The following is a 17,660-nucleotide window of genomic DNA, read 5'->3' as shown; positions in this document are numbered from 1 at the left end:
GAATAAATGAAAGAGAACGTAAGTTGATGAAGACCAATGGCTAAGAAACCTGAAACCTTCAAAGTTCCCAATCAAGATTTTAAAGTAGATCCATCAATCATCGAAAAGTTTACTGTCTTTTGCCAAAATGGTAAAGATTGGAAATCAATAAAATTAATTGATGGCTCAAAGATTTTAATGTCAGATCTTTTGTTTGATCCTTGGTCGAAATTGGATCCCGCGTTCCTTAATCGAACGATTTGAAGATGTCCTTAAATAATTAGCAAACAAGTTCTCTTACTTTCAACTACCAAAATCTCGTTGCAGAGAGAGAGCGGCAGAGCCCGAGTTATTGGCGAAGGAATGGGTTGACCACGAGAAAAAACTTTGATCATCATTACGAATGTTCGTGAGGTTAACCTTCACGAAACCTACATCGTAAGGAATACTAAATTCTCAAGAAAATATTCAGATAAAAATTCGCTCCATCAATCTTGACATCTTTATTTCTTTCCTAATTAAGGTTTCTTTCGTGTTTTTTTTTTCGGAGATTTTTACCCACTCGCACGTGTTTTGTGTACAAACACCTACTTTACTTTGCTATGAGTATTCAGTGGTGTTGTGGCAGGGGGGGCCGGGGGGCCATGGCCCCCCCAGCGGAGCTTTTTTGAAGGGGCGCCGAAGAGCAAGGGGCGCCAAAAGAGAACTTTTTTAAACGCCCCAATCTTAAAAATCATACTTTATGCGCCTTCAATTGCGCCCAGGACCAATTTTACTGAGATAATTTTAAAATACTTGGATTTTTTTTTCGCTCGCTTCGCTCGCAATACAGTTAATTGGTAATTTCTATGCAATCTAGCTAATTGAAAAGGTTTTTTGTACAATATAGCATAATTAAATGAAAATCTAACTGCGCCCCAAAACCAACATGCTGACAACAATATTGAAATCATATAACATCAATTTTTCGCTCGCTTCGCTCGCATTACACCTTTCTTTAACTTTCTTTTCACTCTAGCAAGTGTCAAATTTGTCTACTACTTCTATTTAGTGATTTAGGGTATCTTGGCAGTCGATTTTCAAAAATTTTTTAGTCGGTGGGGACACCACTTTGGAAAATGGGGGGGGGGGAACGCCATTTAAAAAAATTGACTTTGGCCCCTCCAGAAAAATTTTCCCACAACGCCACTGTGAGTATTACGACCATTTTGGAGAGAATTTTCAATGCAAATTGAGTTGAAGGTCTTGGATAGCTAAAAATTGTTCGATTTCTAAGTCTTACAGGTCTTTGATCGTTAAATCAGGTCTTGGATGGCTAAATGCTTCCGCACAGCAGAGCAAGTAGGCCTTGGATAGCTAAATCAGGTCTTGGATAGCTAGATTTTGCGTTAAAAAAGTTTTAGGTCTTTGATCGCTATTGGAGGTCTTTGATCGCTATTGGAGATCTTTGATCGCTATTGGAGGTCTTTGATCGCTAACGGAAAACAATTGCAGCCGGGAACGTGAAAGTTTAGCCACCCTACGGGCATCTACTCTACACCCGGAGTGTATTTTTCGTATAACATAGCGTAGTACAACAATGAATTTTGAAAATAGATATTGGGTATGTTTACAGACACATGTTAAGCCACCGGTAACAAAGGTAAAACATTTAACAATACTTTAAGCGTACAAACTTTCGCGAGCAGAAACTTTGACTTTGACTAAGGATAAAAATATGCCCAAAATTTGATATTTATTACGATTTCGAGGTTTTATAGATTTCCAATTCTTTTGGGAATTTTTCGCGAGCGAATTGCCCTGTTAAGAATTTTCAAAGACATTTACTTTCGCGAAAAAAGCCAAGATTGGCGAAAATCGCGAAAGTTTCTGCTCGCGAAAGTTTGTACACCTAAAGTATGAGAGCATAAAATCAATTTAAAATGGTCACCGATGAGGTTTTCGTGCTTTTCAAGATTTGAAAATACTGATCAGTGTTTAGTTTCTTTAGTACACTCAACTCGCTTCAAAGTTCCAAGTAAGAACATTCGTACAGCCCTGGCCACATCTTTAACTTTTAATTGACTTTATAAAACATAATATTATCTTAGTTTTAAAATTCAAGTTTATGTACAATATGGAACAATAGACAATAAAAAATACTAACTAAACAAACAGGGGAAAATAAAATTATATTACATCATTGAAAAGATTTACACAAACGCAAATATATAGATACATTTTTTTAAACGTGATTCCAATATTTGCACAATTGGACCCTTTCACAGTCCGTAGAAGATTTGGTCGAATTTGACCAAAATGACGACCCTTACAGTGCCTTTATGACATTCTAGGGTAAAAGTTTCTCAACTTTTTAGCTTTATTGTAAATATTGGACCTCATAAAACACTTTCGAGAGCTTGAAAACTTAACCATAACCCTTAACCATCCATCCTTCAATCAATTATCTTCACACCCCTGTCTCACAGCCCCGGCCGAACTCTTTTTCTTGATGGTGATAAAAATTCCTATTGAAATACCAATGGGGATAGAAATTCTATAGTTTCAAAAAATCTAGTGGGATGGTTTTGGAGTGCAATTAATGAACATTGAATTTCGAGTGGGGATGAAATCAAAGTCAATTTTCCAGTGGGGATGAAATTCAAGGGTATTTTCCCTCAGGAGACGAAATTTTCGCTAAATTTTCCGGTGGGGCTAGGGTTCCAGCGGGTCTGTGACACAGGGATGTACCTTCAGTGCTCCTAACCAAGACTATAAGAATAAATAGATAAAGACCTGCACATTTTCTTTTCTTGTAAAATAAAAATTGAAAATTTGACTTTAAACAGAACTGCGATAGCACGCAAAAATTGTGTTAACTTTGAAGAAATACAGTTTGCGATCTCTAATTCGATGTTCTACTCTTCGATGAAAATCCGATTCCCCTTGAAAATCGAATAACAGAGCGTCAACTGTAGTAATAAATTCAACCTTAAATGGATAATCAGATGGTTTGTAATATTTGGCATATGGGATCCTTCTGTTGTTCTGGGCAAAATCTCAAAATACTTTTGCCTAACTAATGTCCAAAGTCGAGATATTTAAGTTACAAGTTTTTGGCTTTTAGGATGAAAACAATAGAATTTCAACGTTAGAACCCTATAAGAACCCATTTTCAAAAGTTTCTCCATTTTGGAAAATTGTTACACAAAAATACTTTGAGGTTTATTAAGGACCACAGAGGGTTTCTGTAATCTAAATATCTCAAACATCTGATTATCCTTTTAATAGAAGAGAAGAATACTATCTATTTAACAAGAATCTTCAACCAACAAAAATCATCATTCGGGTGCTGTCATTGGAATATCAGATTCAAAAACATCTGTCTCAATTTTAATTTTATTACCAGGAATCAATCCTTGGTCATTGTCCTGGTGATGAGGAACTTTCAATTCATTGGACATTGGCTCAACATAGGAAGCGTATTGGTATATTCTGACAGGTGCCTGTTTACTAAAATTCGTTTGATGTTTCTCTTGTTTATTTGGTGTATGAGTCGTGGTACCATGTGATTGTTTTCCGGTACTGAATTTATTCGAAGGTTCGCTGCCTGATTTTATTGGTTCACTTGGTAATTTTTGTAGTTCATTTTCTGTTTTACTAGGTTTCAAAAGTTCGATCGATTTTGATAATATCTTCTTTTTCAAAAGTTGTTTTGGTGAACTCGTGAAGTCTACCATTTCGGTAGAAGACAATTTCCGTTTGATTGCAGTATTATTTAGATTTAAAACTTTTGTTTTTGACGATGGGTGGTCTTGAGAATTGCATCCTCCTACAATTTCAATGTTATTCGAAGTTTGCTTTATTACGTACCTTGATTGAATCTTGGATATCTGGCAACACTTATTCAATTCATAATTGCTGCTGAGGTCCGTTAGACAGACTTCACAGTACCGAGTTATTATTCGGTTACCATCAATAAGTGTTTTAGTTGATTTGAGTGCTTCTTTTCCGGTCTTTGAATTCTTTCTTCTTGGTTTTCTGTCAATTCCAGTCTTTTGTTGCTGATATGTTTCTGATGATTTATTAGGTGGTTGGCAGCTTTGCACTACAGAGCTTGGTTTTGACTCCATCATCAATTGATATGGTACATCACAGGGACTCGGATCGATCGACAAATTTAAAGACTTTCTATTTGATTCAGGCTGAACGAGGGTTGGCGATTGAGAATGTTCTTTTTGTTTCATTTCGTTCACAGCTTTCTTGTGAATATTCGATTGTAATCTACATGATGTCGAATCAGCGCCAATTAGATTCTTATCTGATGTCGAATTTAAGATAGCTGGATTCTTATTGGTCAAACGCTTAGCTGGTGTCGAATCTGCGCCAGTTTGATTCTTATTAAGTGTTGAATTTAAGTTATCTAGATTCTTATTGGTTAAACGAGAAAGTATACTATCCATTTGTTTTGGTAAGGGTTTCTGGTCTTTAATGATCAATTTCGGAGGTGGAGCAATTCTCGCAGTTTGTTTTCTTTGAGAAAGGTTAACCTCTTTTTGTAGTACTTTTTTATCTTTAACAATCAAAGATGCTTTTAAAAAGCTATCATTAATGTTTGATGGGTCGGTTAGAGAGGTCTTTGGTTTAGAGTTGGTGATTGTACTTGGAGACATGTTTGGTAGAAGTTTTGTACTTGGTGGAAGATGGAGGGAGGAAGGTAAGTTCTCTTGTTCATTAATTGTAGAGGCATTTCCTTGATTGATGTTGGATTGATTCGTAAATGAGTTCTTTGCTTTGGAATTGGTAATGGTGGTTGGAAACATACTTCCAAGAAAGTTTGAATTTGATAGAACGTGTGTGGACGAAGACGAGTTCTCTAGATAAGCTCTTGATTGCGTAGAATCCTTAAATGTAGAAACGATACCGCTATTTTTTCCACGTGTAACTGCTTTTTCGAATATATTTAGCTTATTTTGATCTTCCAAAGATGATGATGTATTAGGCGTTGTAGCAAAGTGTTCCTTTCCAATCAATGAGCCGGCCTGGCAAGTATTGATTGGAGATTGATCCTGAATTAGATTGCGTTTTCCTCCCGTAGCAATGTCAACTTCATCAGTGAATGCGTCTAACGTATGATGCTTTGCTAACGGCTCAGAAAGGACTGCATCATTTGTGTGTAACTCTGGTGCCGTTGCCTCAGCAAGGTTTTCAGTTTCAGAATTTCCAATTTCATTAATTTTATATACATGACCCAATCCGGTTTGATAGTACGTTGGTAGCAGTTGATCAGTTTGAACTAATTTTGAACATTTCTTTTCCAATCTAGATTGAGTCCCAAAAGATCTCAATTTTGGTTTTTCATTTGATTCTTGTCTAGATTGAGTCCCAATAGTTCTTGTTTTTGGTTTTTCATCTTTCACTGCTTTCTTTATAGCTAAGGAGTCGATACGAAAGCATGGATTTGCCAAGTATAGTGGACTCAATGAAGTAAAGTCGTTTTTCGTTCGTTTAAACACAAGCAAGAAATGTCGACAAAGTAATCTATTATTTTTCCATTCGTCACAAGTGCATGACGGGTAAGACTTTTGGTTACCAAAGGAAACAAAATGCTCACTTTTACTAGAATGACCACTATTCAGTCGCTTCACAATCGGTGCACAATGGGTCATCATGTGGAGAGGCAGACCATATTGATCGTTGAGTGAAGGATTTTCTTTCACGATTTTGAGTCCAGAATCATTCAGTTCTTGATTTATAAGGACATATCTAAATGGGGTAAAAAAATAAAAATTTAATTAAACGGTTAAACCTGGTTAAACTAAACAGTATTCGGCGTATTCGGATTAAAAAAGAGACAGTTATCTCGTACAGAACTTGCTTAAATGACAATAAAGTTTTAGTGTAACTTCAAAAGGAATGTACTACATAGCGATTTTATCACAGAAATTTTACAAAATTTCATTCCAAGTAGAAAATAAACTAAAACTGGCCTAAAACGGCGGACCTTAAATTACACAATCCACTAACTGCCGAGACAGGGGTGTGAAAAAGATGACTTTAATATCATTACCTTTTATATTGTGAGTCAGCCATTTGGGTAATTATATTTTCCATCAACCTCACGAGCCCTGATGAATTCTTACGCGAGTAGTTCCGAAGTTGTAATTCATATTTTTCTGTGGTTTTACACAGCCAATCATCGCGTAGAAAGAAAGATAAATCCATGGGAAAATAACAACTCGCCCATTTCTAAAAATATATGAAAGTTAAAAAGAGAGATAAAACTCAACTTCTACCAGGTAATAATTGAGACATCACCAGTGCTACCCTAATACCAAAGTACAGCATTAACTGGTTTATCTCCCAGGCGAAGCCTTGTGTTTGCACGGTAGCCGAATGTTCTAACTTTACACTATAGCTTGACAATCCCAGGTAGGGGTGCTACCTTTGGCAAGCGACGGGGGTGTGCCGCTGAGGTTTGAAAAATAGATCTTACTTGGGACTCATTTTTTTGCCAAAATTTATGAAAAAGTGACGCTGAATGGGACTGAAATTCCTAAATTATCCTCTATTTTTCCCTTATTTTTTACCAAATTTCCCCCAAAAAAGTACCTTACGAGAGACTGATTTTTCTATTTCTGCGCTTTTACGACCCTACGTGGGACTCATGGAGGTGAAAATGGTACCTTGACCAGCGGCACATACTCGTACCCCTTTTTACCCAATTATTCCTCCAGGTTGATCATGCAGAGTAACAACGGAGTATCATGACGGTGAAATACTCCATTCCTTGAAAATTTGAATGAATCTGTTAAATGATGCAAATATGTGAGATACTGTTCGAAAACAAAAGAATATAATACGAAATAGAAACCTTGCGTTGAGAAATCCAAAAGTGATATCTTGGGAAGTTAACTGATTTGACCATCCTTACTGTTCTGGTCAGTAAAATACCTATTTCTTCTAAAGGCGAGGTTTGAAGATCTTTCATCATTTCGATAATGGTTTCAAATTGCTCAGTTACATCACTTGGAGAATCTTTCAGCTTCTTTTCCCATTCTTGGATACAAGAATTTGAGTTGAAATAATAGTCCACACCTTAAAATGAGATACCAGATATATCATTACTTTCGTTAGATTCTAGTAGTAGAAATCAACTTTTTAGTTTCAAAACAAAGAAGATTTCAATTCGAATAGTATTCCTCAGTTTTTGAAGGTTGACTTCTGTAATTAAATAGAGTCCCCGTAGGCTGCTGGCATAACGGATTCGTGCTCCTTAGACACTACCTGAGTTTTGTAGAGGTCTGCGATTCAGACTACAATCCCGACATCAATTTTTTAAACAAACTGTCTAAAACTACATATAATGGGCTTTTCCAGAAATAGTCTGTACCCCCTGGGTGGTCTGGAAAATAAAAAAATCCAGGGTGGTTAGTATAACGAGATCAAAAATCCAGGGTGGTCCAAAGAAATGGGGAAAAAATCCAAGAGGGTCCTGAAAAATTGGAAAAAAATCCAGGGGGTTACCTTTTCAAAAAAAAAGATCTCCTCAACGTAGGGGTTACAATTTTTTTCTGGAATAGCCCAATCTTACAAAACAAAATACCTGGAAAAACTTCTCCAACAGAATTTACCATTGCATCCGAGGGATCGATCATGAGATATTTTGGTCTCCAAAATTCGTTGATCTCTTTGAACTCTGTCAATGCTTCTTTAAGGACTTGGGCGTGATCATTATATTTATTACAAAGTATTGTCCCCACAACTTGACAATCAACATTTGTTCGAACATAAATCAAAAATGTTGCAACGCCATTTGCTGCTTTATAACCAATACTTTTAGGTTGAACTTCAGTAATATAAACAAAGGAGCCATATCTGTTTAGTAAATACTGCTGAGATTGTGACTGGTGAAATAAAAGAAATCTCTGAATGGGCGAGTCCCAAATGGGTGGTTTAAGAGGAGGGCGTTTGTGTTTGTAGGGCGCATTTTTTAGCAAAGGAATACGATCACTTTGTAAAAGCAAAGTGTTTATTTTCGTTCTTTTCCGACTTTCTCTTTGATACTTTCGGTTAGCTTGTAATTGATAGTTCGGGTAAGCAGGTATTTGATACTTTGGGTTAGGTTTTTTTCTCCTCTTTTTGCCCTCATTTTCTGCACAGACGCTGTTTGGAACAGTGGATTTGTTGCAGCGGCTTGTACCTGAAGAACCAAGAGTTGACAAATGAGGAAAAGGAGCAGCGTTCCTTGTAGAACTAAAAGCTGCGATACCTAAATCAGTTTTCGTGAAACAAATAGTTCGTCTGGATTTCTCGCGAAAAAGTTTTCTAAAAGAATTCGTGAATGATCTAGAGACCAGTCACAAATAGAAGAATTACGGTGGTTATTGTAAAGTACTCAAAGACTTCTGATGAATCTGACGCCATAAAAAAAGCAAAACTCTCAAAAAGAGAAAAACTAGTGACAATTAATCTAGTTTAAGTAGGTAGAGTATTAGCTACAATTAAAACCACCTTCGACCGAAAGAGTCAAATTAATACAATAGACTCTGCATAACATGAACAGAGAACATAAATCTTCGAGTCAAGGAAATTTCGAATCATGGAGTAAGGTTGATAAGGAATCTGAAGGCGACATTCAAGTTATAGAGATTCGAGTTAAATAGACTCGACTGTTTTAGAGCTTTTGCTTACCAGGTAATGGAGGAATGTTAACCGATAAGTCAACTGAGTTTTCCTGATTAAAAGATGAATCATTTTGAGGTCGTTTATATCCATTCAAATTTGGTGACGGCGGTTGATGTTGATAAACCTTGAAATAAATCTCCGCGTTCTTCTTTTCTTTTAACTCTTGAAATGATTTGTCCAAATGGTCGATATCCTCCATTTTCAAGGTGTTGGCGCTTAACATAACTCTCCTGATATCTGTCAGCCTACTAAAATCAGGGTAATAACGTTGGTCTGTTTTAGCAGGTGGTGTTTTTTGATCAAACATTTCGTTGCGTATGTATTGATCGATTTGGTGATATGACAGATCTTGAAGAATTAAATCTTCAACTTTCGTTAGAATCGATGGAAACAGAACAGCACTTTTGAGCTGAAAGAGTGAAAGTTTATAGGAGCCATATTATCAAACAGATAAAGTTGGTAGAAAAACTGGGCCTGGAGGTTCAGATAAACAAATGAGCATCAGAACATACAAAATTCGGGCTTGTCAAATTCCGTTAATCAGTGAAATTTTAGAAATAAATATTTTACCTTTAACAGAGTGATGAGGGAAGAAACATCGCCGTCAATATGCAGACTTTTCCGTCGAATGTCTCTTGGGAAAGATATGAGGTAGGCTAATTTTCGGTCCACACTTTTTGAATTGTTTTTCAGTTGCTCACGTAAAAGAGCTTCTTTGTCATTCATTTCTGATTCCGTATTCGATTTCACCTATATGGAAGAATAAGTGACTCATATGGACCTACCTGGTTCAACACAAACATTAAATTCAGATCAGTTACGATGATTGAATTAAAAATCACGAGTTAAAACTGGTAAATAAGTAATTCGTGTTGTGTTTATGAGAACAATTAATGATCCTATTTTGCGCAAAGACCAAAATAAAACCATATACAATATTACGTCACCTTGGGTTAATAAAACTTTACCTCAAAGTCTCAAGAAAATCCTGGGGCCCACCAATCTCAAGAATCTGATTTCAAAATTGATTGAACAATAAGTATATCTGTTTACCTTAAACGTAGGGAAGGTCGCGATCTTTCTTAACACGACGGACTCTCCAAGTTTCAATTCCTGTAAAGAGATAACACATTACCAATAAATCTTAAGGACTTTAAGAACACACTACCAAATGACAATTCCTGTAAAAAGATAACACATTACAAATAAATCTTAAGGACTTTAAGAACACACTACCAAATGACGAAAGCCAGAACACACTACCAAATGACGAAAGCCAGATTAAAAATTGCAAACTTCGAGTAAGGCAAGATTAGTGTTTTATCAAAATGCTAGAAGTGGTATCTGCTTAGCCTAGAATCATCAGATTTGAAATTGCATGTATCCCAGGTTTTATTTACGCTACTAATGAACACTATCAGTAAACATAAAAAAGCTGATAATGCACACGGAAAGAGGTTGCAAATATTAGTAACTAACCCCCGTCATTTCATTTGTTTCATTAAATTGACAAGAATAGATGTTTCCACCAAACGAGATAAATGGGATCCCTTCAAGATGTGTATCATCGGAACATGTTTTTGTTTTGTTTTGAAAAATATATCGCTCGCTCCGTCGATACCAGTGGATAATCTCTCTGTGATTTATCTTCCCGACTAAATAAAATAGTACAAATAGTTTAAGGGTAGAGGCTGCTGGCATCTTCTAACTCTAGTAGACTATTAGTATTTTCAAAATTTGTTATTTGTAAGACGGTAGATGTAAGGTGGTTATGTACAGAGGGCAGTAAAGTCATAGCAATTCTAACAATTTCCATGCACCTTTCTTTCCCTACATTATTTTTCTGAATATCAGAGTGCTATGATACCAGCGTTTAAAAAAGGGTAAAACGACTGGTTTTCGAAATTTTGTTAGCTTTAGTTTCTGATTTTCTATAATGATATCCAGATTTTCATGATTTATTTTGAGTGCAACGACTGCCTTGTTTTGAAACCATTACCAAGGGCATTATATACTTAAAACCTTCAAGTGTTACTTTTATAAATAGTGTATTGCCGCTTGTAACCCGTTAACTTCAAAATACATAGAAGTGACGATGATTTTCATTAAAAAATATAGTGAAGTACCTTTAACTATAATTCCTTTACGATATGGTGAACATCTCTTTACACCTGCATTAATACAAAACTGTCCGATAATCTTAAGGGCGTCATCAAAGGATTCGGACACAGCTATCTCTGATGGATCCTCATTCTGATATATTGTTTCCGTGGTAACATGTCTGATTTTCAACTTGCAAAGATCTTCAATTTTCGGACGAGATTTTTCCTCATTTCGGACAACTTTGTCGACAAGTTGTTGTAGAAGAAGTTGAATTTCATTCATTGTTTCAATGATGATGTTAGATACCCACAAAGGGGTCTTTGTTTAAAATTACATGTTTGCTTTTTCGTTTCATACTCTTTAATTTATCTATCTTTAAAAAGAAAATAACAAGACATTATACCTGCGTGAGAGATATATGGTTAATATATATTAAAACATAAAAACACATTTTCTTACAACGATGTTTCGATCTTTTTGGCTTTCTATATTTGATTTATAGTTATACCGGGTGCGCCACAAATAAGTTTCTCTCTTTGAAACTAATTTTCTCAGAATCTAAAAGTTTTAAAAGATCCATTCTTATTTCATTGGAAAGAAGAAAGATAGACTTAGATTTTGATGGGTCATTTATTAAATTCGATTCATTAGATCAAAAGTTATGCTCAATTGAATAAAAAAAGTTACTTTCAGACAGTGCTCGAAAACGTGAAAAATTGACCTATCAAATTTTTATTTCAAATTTGGCAATCGCAATAGCCTTTACATGATTAAGAGCATTTTCCAGTAACTAAACACATTTTAAAACAAGTTATAAAACTGAAGGGTCGAAAGGGTTTAAAATCTTCATAAAAATCAATTTGATTTCCTTTTAGCGAAATTTTCCTCAGATTTTTGGTTCAAGACTGGATAAAGTCTATGTAAGGCTGGATCTACCACGAAACCCATAATTCATGTATTTTAATGAATTTTACCAGACTTTTTGGCCTTTTTCGACGAATTTTCTTCCTTTCATTGAAATTGAACCTTCCTTTATATTACGTCATTTACATAAGGTCATTTAGACGGCTAATTATCATTTTTAATGACTGGAAACGAAAATACTGATATAATGTATCATGTAATTATGCATCTGTTTAATTTGATAGGTCGATTTTTAACGTTTTTGAGCACTTTCCGAAAGTAACTTTTTTATTCAATTGAGCATAACTTTTGATCTAATGACTCGAATTTAATAAATAACCCATCAAAATTTAAGTTTATCTTTCTTCTTTCCAATGAAATAGGAATGGTTCTTTAAACATTTTTAGATTTCGAGAAAATCACTTTAAAGAGAGAAACTTTTTTGTGGCGCACCCGGTATATACATAGGACAACTAGACAAGATAATACATAAGACATAAGACTTTACAAATTGGAAGTAGGCCCTAATCTATATCAGAGATTAGCGTGGCATTACTGATTGACATCAAAAATTAGTAAAAATCATATTTGGAAGTTATTTTGAAGTCTTCCCTCGGGGGCTGGGGCACTTAGGCAAAACTGGGTACGGGGACGTGCCGCCGGCTAGGGTCCCTTTTTTAAGGCTCTGAAGATACACACTTTTTTATAAGAATACACTTTATAAGAATGTCCATAATGAAAATGGCCAAAAAATTAAGAATAATGCTAAAAATATCACCATCATGGAATTTGGCTACTGAAACTAAGAATTTTTAGAGCATTGTCAAGTATAAATGTCAATTACCCCCAAGTAAGGCTCACTCCTCCACAAAAATGCCATTTTATTCTTGAGACGTATGTACTAAATGTTACATCTGGTCTGAATTAGGATCCTGACCTAAGAATGCTGTAAGAATATTTTAAGATGATTTGCCCAAAAAAGTTAAGAATATCCATGATGAAATGGGTTTACATATAAAAAAATGCGTGTATCTGAAAGGGTCTAAAATTTACTAATTTTCAAGATGTGTTTTTGACAGGGTCGGCTTTTGGTAATTTTTGACCATTTTCAGGGTGGAAATTAGAAAGATTTCCCATTTTTCGTCTATACTTTTATTCATCTTGGCCACTTTTCAGGGTGGAATTAGGAAAAACGTTCGATTTTTCTTTCTGACAGGGTCCAAAATTTACCAAATATTCCTACCTGACAGGGTCCATTTTTTAAACTCCAGCGGTACCTCCCCGTCGGCCGTAAAGGTCAGCACCCCCGGGCCTTCCCTTTTCTAAAAATGAGAAGCAGAAAAATATGATGTCCCTAGATTTTAAATCACCATTACAACGACCAAGAATCTAAACACTTTAATCAGGTTAATTTTCGCGATATTAAATTTCGCGAAAATGAATTCTTTTGGCTTTATACACAAAGCGTTTTGAAGATTAAATTGGATTTAGTTGGAAGAATCAAACAAAAATGAGTTGAAAATTTCATTGATAACGTCAATTTTACACTGTATTTTACAACGAAGATTTGATTTTTTAAATCTCACGTGGATTTAATTCCGGCGATCTCATGCGATTTCACGCAGGAAGACACAACTAAAATTTTGATACATTTCTCTCGAAGAAAAAAAAAATTTTAGAGACTTCAAAATCTTTCAAAAAATTTAAGATTTTTTTCTACTCCACCAAAAATTCATTGGCCCAGCGCTAGCGATAGGGCCTTTCATTTGCAACTTTCCGTCCTCGTCGTCCCTTCCGCTGTCTGTCCGTCCGTTTTGGTAGAAACGGCGCTTAAAACCAGTAACACACTTTTTAATTTTGCCGTCTGGAGAGGGAAAAGCTTGCTAAAGTCGGATACTGGCTATAAAAGATATATTTTCTGATTTCGCGCTCCTTCAAAACAATTTTCAAAACAAAACAAGATGGCGGTCGAAGCGAGGAGGTTGATTCATACTTTCTTGAACATTTTCTTTGCTTTAGTGGTCAAGAGACTTCAAACCAAAGAAATTTTGTAATGATTTTTCTTTATAAACCTTTTTCAACATTCTGTCATATCTTACAGTCTTTGCTCAAGTTTTAATAAAGTTTTATGAGTGAAAATTCTACCTAAAAATCACCTTCATTTGTTAGCTTCTTGTTTTCAAAAAGATTTTATTTTTAGGAAATAATGGCTTCCGATATAGAAATAAATAAACTGAAATGCAGCTGATGTGTAAAATTGAATAAGATTGGAACTTTTTTCTTGATGCGACACAAGAAAACAGTCACTTCTGGATATGTCGCTGTTTTACCAAAGCAAAACAACAAACAGTAACAGTCAGTGGTGGGACATGTGCGTGGTATGATTTTCAAACTCAACACATAATTATTACAAGTTAACTGATTCTGGAATTTGGTAATGGACACTAAAATGGAGCTCGTGTGTAAATTCGAACAAGATTGGAACTTTTTCCATGATGTTACGCGTGAAAATGGTTATTTCTGGTTCTGTCTCGTTTGACGATTGGTGGCTTGATTTTTCAAACTCGACACAGAATTATTTCAAGTAAGCTGATTATGGAATTAAGTTATTAGAGACTAAAATGCAGCTCAATGTGTAAATTTGAACAAGATTGGGACTTTTTTCATGATTCTACGTATATTAAATAAAATGGTCTTTTCCAAAAATGGTCTCAACTGCGGTCGAGCGATGATGATGATGATGAAATAAAATGGCCATTTCTATTCTGGATCTGTCGCATTAAACGATTGGTGGCTTGATTTTTCAAACTCGACTCACATAATTATTTATTGTTTAAAAAGTATAAACTGATTCTGGAATTTGTTAATGGACACGAAAATGCAGCTCATGGGTAAATTTGAACTATATTGAAACATTTTTCATGGTTGCAACGCACGCATGAACAGTGAAAATGATCATTTCTGGATCTGTCACATTAAACTGTTAACTCACATTAACCACATGAATTTTATTGGCCTGGATATGCAGACTGTAAACTATTTCACCGTCTAGTTTTTAAAGATTATTTTTCTGGTTTACAGTCTGGTCCAACTAACATGCCTGCATGGATAATTCTCCCTGCATATGTGAGTGCACCTAATTGGTTAAAAAGCGCCCATGCATAATTATTACAATATGCATGATACAGTAATTATGAATGGCTCTGTCATTGTTTTTATGGCTGGACTACATAATTATTCAACAGAACGTCCTCTTTGAAAAAAGGTCTATTTATGGAAATTTTCCACCTAGGACATTTTTATTCCAACCCCCCGCCGCTTATTAAGTTTTGAGATTTTTTCCAACCTCCCCCCCCCCGCTTATTCCAAACCCCCCGCTATTAGGTACCCGAGAGTATTCAACCGTGAACCTGCGCCTGTAGACCCGGTTGGAATGGAGACCATTCAAGAGAAGTACCGCGGTGACTTTGAAAATATTTTTCCTGTCTTTGATCAACATGGTCATACATTTGCTGTTTTGCACGCTCGTTTTCAACACGTTACTTTTCGCTGGGCCTTCACACCCAACGGGCTTCTTGTTTAAACTTTAAACTGCGCTGATTTCAAAAATTTCTTTTAAAGCGAAAGTTACAGAGCCATCCAAAGAAGGCTAAAAATGGCAAAAAGTGGGCAAAATGGGTCCTCTTTGAAGGATTTTGATCCAAAAAAGACATAAAAATAGATAGATATTACAAATGTTACCTTGTAGAAGGTTATTAAATATCGTCAATATTTATTAACAAGCGATACTTTTATGGACCTACCTGGTTATGCATTTAACACATATATAATTGATATCTAAGTGAGCGTGACCATTAAACAATCATTCAGAACACATATAGTGACGATCTATTAAAATTAGTCGTTTGTTTCTTATAAAAAAAACGTTTAGAAACCAAAATTTCATGCTCTTGAAAGACTTTTTCATATTCAAGACTTTGTGAGCAAAAAACATACATCTCATCAAAAAATTGAGTAATTTGGCTAAGAACATTGATGTATGCTTATTAATAGTGATTCTTATAGATAAACATGCGTTTTTTGAGCCAACAAAATTGTTTTGAAAAAATCTACTTGAGCCATGTTTTACTTATGATGGTACCCTACATTCATGCAAAAAATCAGAAAAAATTAATGATCCAATTTTTCACAAAGTCCAAAAAACCCGTTTTTTAGCCGTTTTTGGTCCAAATTTGCCCAAAAAATTTTTTTTTTGAAAGTCGGGCTCCGTCACATTCGAGGGTTTATAGTTATGCATCTTTGTGCAAAAAATCATAAAGAATAGAAGAGCCAATCTCGATAAAAGCTAATACCTAAGTAATTGTTAATGTGCTTATAAAAAAATATCGAATTTGCCAGTTTTTCTATAAAAACACGCCAAACAACCAAAATTTCTTGTCTAAACACACACATTCTTCAAAAGTAAGCCCTCATGAGCAAAAAAACATCTATCTCATAAAAAAATTGAGTAATTTAACTAAGAACATTGATGTATGCTTATTAATCGTGATTCTTATAGATAAACATGCGTTTTTTGAGCTAACAAATTTTTTTTGAAAAAATCTGCTTAAGCCATCTTTTACCTATGATAGTACCCTACTTTCATGCAAAAAATCAGAAAAAGTTATTGATCCAATTTTTCACAAAGTCCAAAAAACCCGTTTTTTAGACGTTTTTTGGCCCAAATTTGCCCAAAAAATTGTTTTTCGAAAATCGGGCTCCGTTACATTCGAGGGTTTATAGTTACACATCTTTGTGCAAAAAATCACTAACATGGGTTAATTTATAGGACCTCCACCGGGGTAGGTCCAAAAAACAACTTCAGCATAATGATGGCGAGTTAGTTTAAAAGTACATTTTATTTATTAATACTTTTTATTAAAGATTGATAAGGTTCTTCTGATTTGTTTTTTTTTCTTCAAAATTAATTACATTAAATGAGTCTATTACCAAGTTTTTAAATAATAAAATGATGATGTTCATGTTCATGAATTACAGTAGAATCTGTCTACAACTCGATCGGTCATTCATCGTTTGTGATCAAAATGTCATTACTTAATTTGAAGAAGTAGTTTGTCGACTTTGAAGATTTGAACTATTAGTGTAAGTAACATCATCAACATTTCCGCCACGTTTAAAAAACTTTCTCAAGAGAAATAAAGTTTGTGTGCGGAGAGTCTTATTAAATCTCACAATAAAGATAGCATCAGATATTGGATTGATATTCCCAAAAATATAGGAGATATAATTAAAAGGGTGCTCAGGATCTTCGGTTAGAAATAATGTAACAACAGTTGGAAACCAAAGGACAATAAAAGTCAATGTACATCCAAAACAAGCATAGAAAGTTGATAAATCACTTTTCTTGACTCCAATTTCACTCTCATTATCTTGCATTTGGGCTGGTCTGTTTTGACTTCGTATTTTAGCTTTCTGTTTCAATGTTATCAAGTAGACAATTATATTTATTGATAACATGATCAGCATAAGGCACAACAGTCCAATAGCTACGACTTTCTGATTAGCAGCGACTTCGACAGTCAAATGCACCCTTATAACATCATACAAAAAGTAAACCGGTCCAATCCCGATTAATCCGAAATGTACAAATCGGGTTAACCCAGCATAGGCAAAAGGAAATCGAATGGCAACTCCACGGTCGATAGCAAGCGATAATAACGCAATATTAGACCATGTAAATGCAGAATAAGCCACGTGCTTTATAACCGGTATGAACACTTGCAGAGAATTGACTGAACCACTTATAAAATATGACATGGATAAGGTTATCAAAATCTGTTGCGATTTGAGATTTCGTAGTTGTTTGCTTGATAAAATTTTGACAATTATGTAAGTATGTAGAACCGTGTAAATCAAACTAAGCACGCATACTGTATAGTTTGAAATCAGGATAGTTATCATATTAATTTTTCGGTTCAATTACTCAGATTCTCCCTTCTTGATTAAAT

The 17,660-nt window shown here is 35.0% G+C and overlaps 1 protein-coding gene across 1 annotated transcript; it reads right to left on the bottom strand.

The window, feature by feature from the left end:
• Nucleotides 1-3,230: 3,230 nt before the first annotated feature.
• LOC136814847 (uncharacterized) lies at nucleotides 3,231-11,119 on the bottom strand. The gene is made up of 9 exons (XM_067071276.1): nucleotides 10,773-11,119; nucleotides 10,126-10,301; nucleotides 9,700-9,759; nucleotides 9,217-9,396; nucleotides 8,653-9,055; nucleotides 7,565-8,161; nucleotides 6,833-7,056; nucleotides 6,029-6,207; nucleotides 3,231-5,724 (listed from the first exon to the last, which is right to left on the bottom strand). Exons 1-9 carry the CDS (start codon nucleotides 11,029-11,031, stop codon nucleotides 3,300-3,302), a joined length of 4,503 nt encoding a protein of 1,500 aa, XP_066927377.1. The 5' UTR covers nucleotides 11,032-11,119; the 3' UTR covers nucleotides 3,231-3,299.
• Between the last annotated feature and the right edge of the window lie 6,541 nt (nucleotides 11,120-17,660).

The sequence above is a fragment of the Clytia hemisphaerica genome, unplaced genomic scaffold (genome assembly GCF_902728285.1).
Source record: "Clytia hemisphaerica strain Z4C2 unplaced genomic scaffold, Clytia hemisphaerica genome assembly, whole genome shotgun sequence".
Classification (NCBI taxonomy): domain Eukaryota; kingdom Metazoa; phylum Cnidaria; class Hydrozoa; order Leptothecata; family Clytiidae; genus Clytia; species Clytia hemisphaerica.
This window is presented reverse-complemented; position numbering and strand designations above follow the sequence as displayed.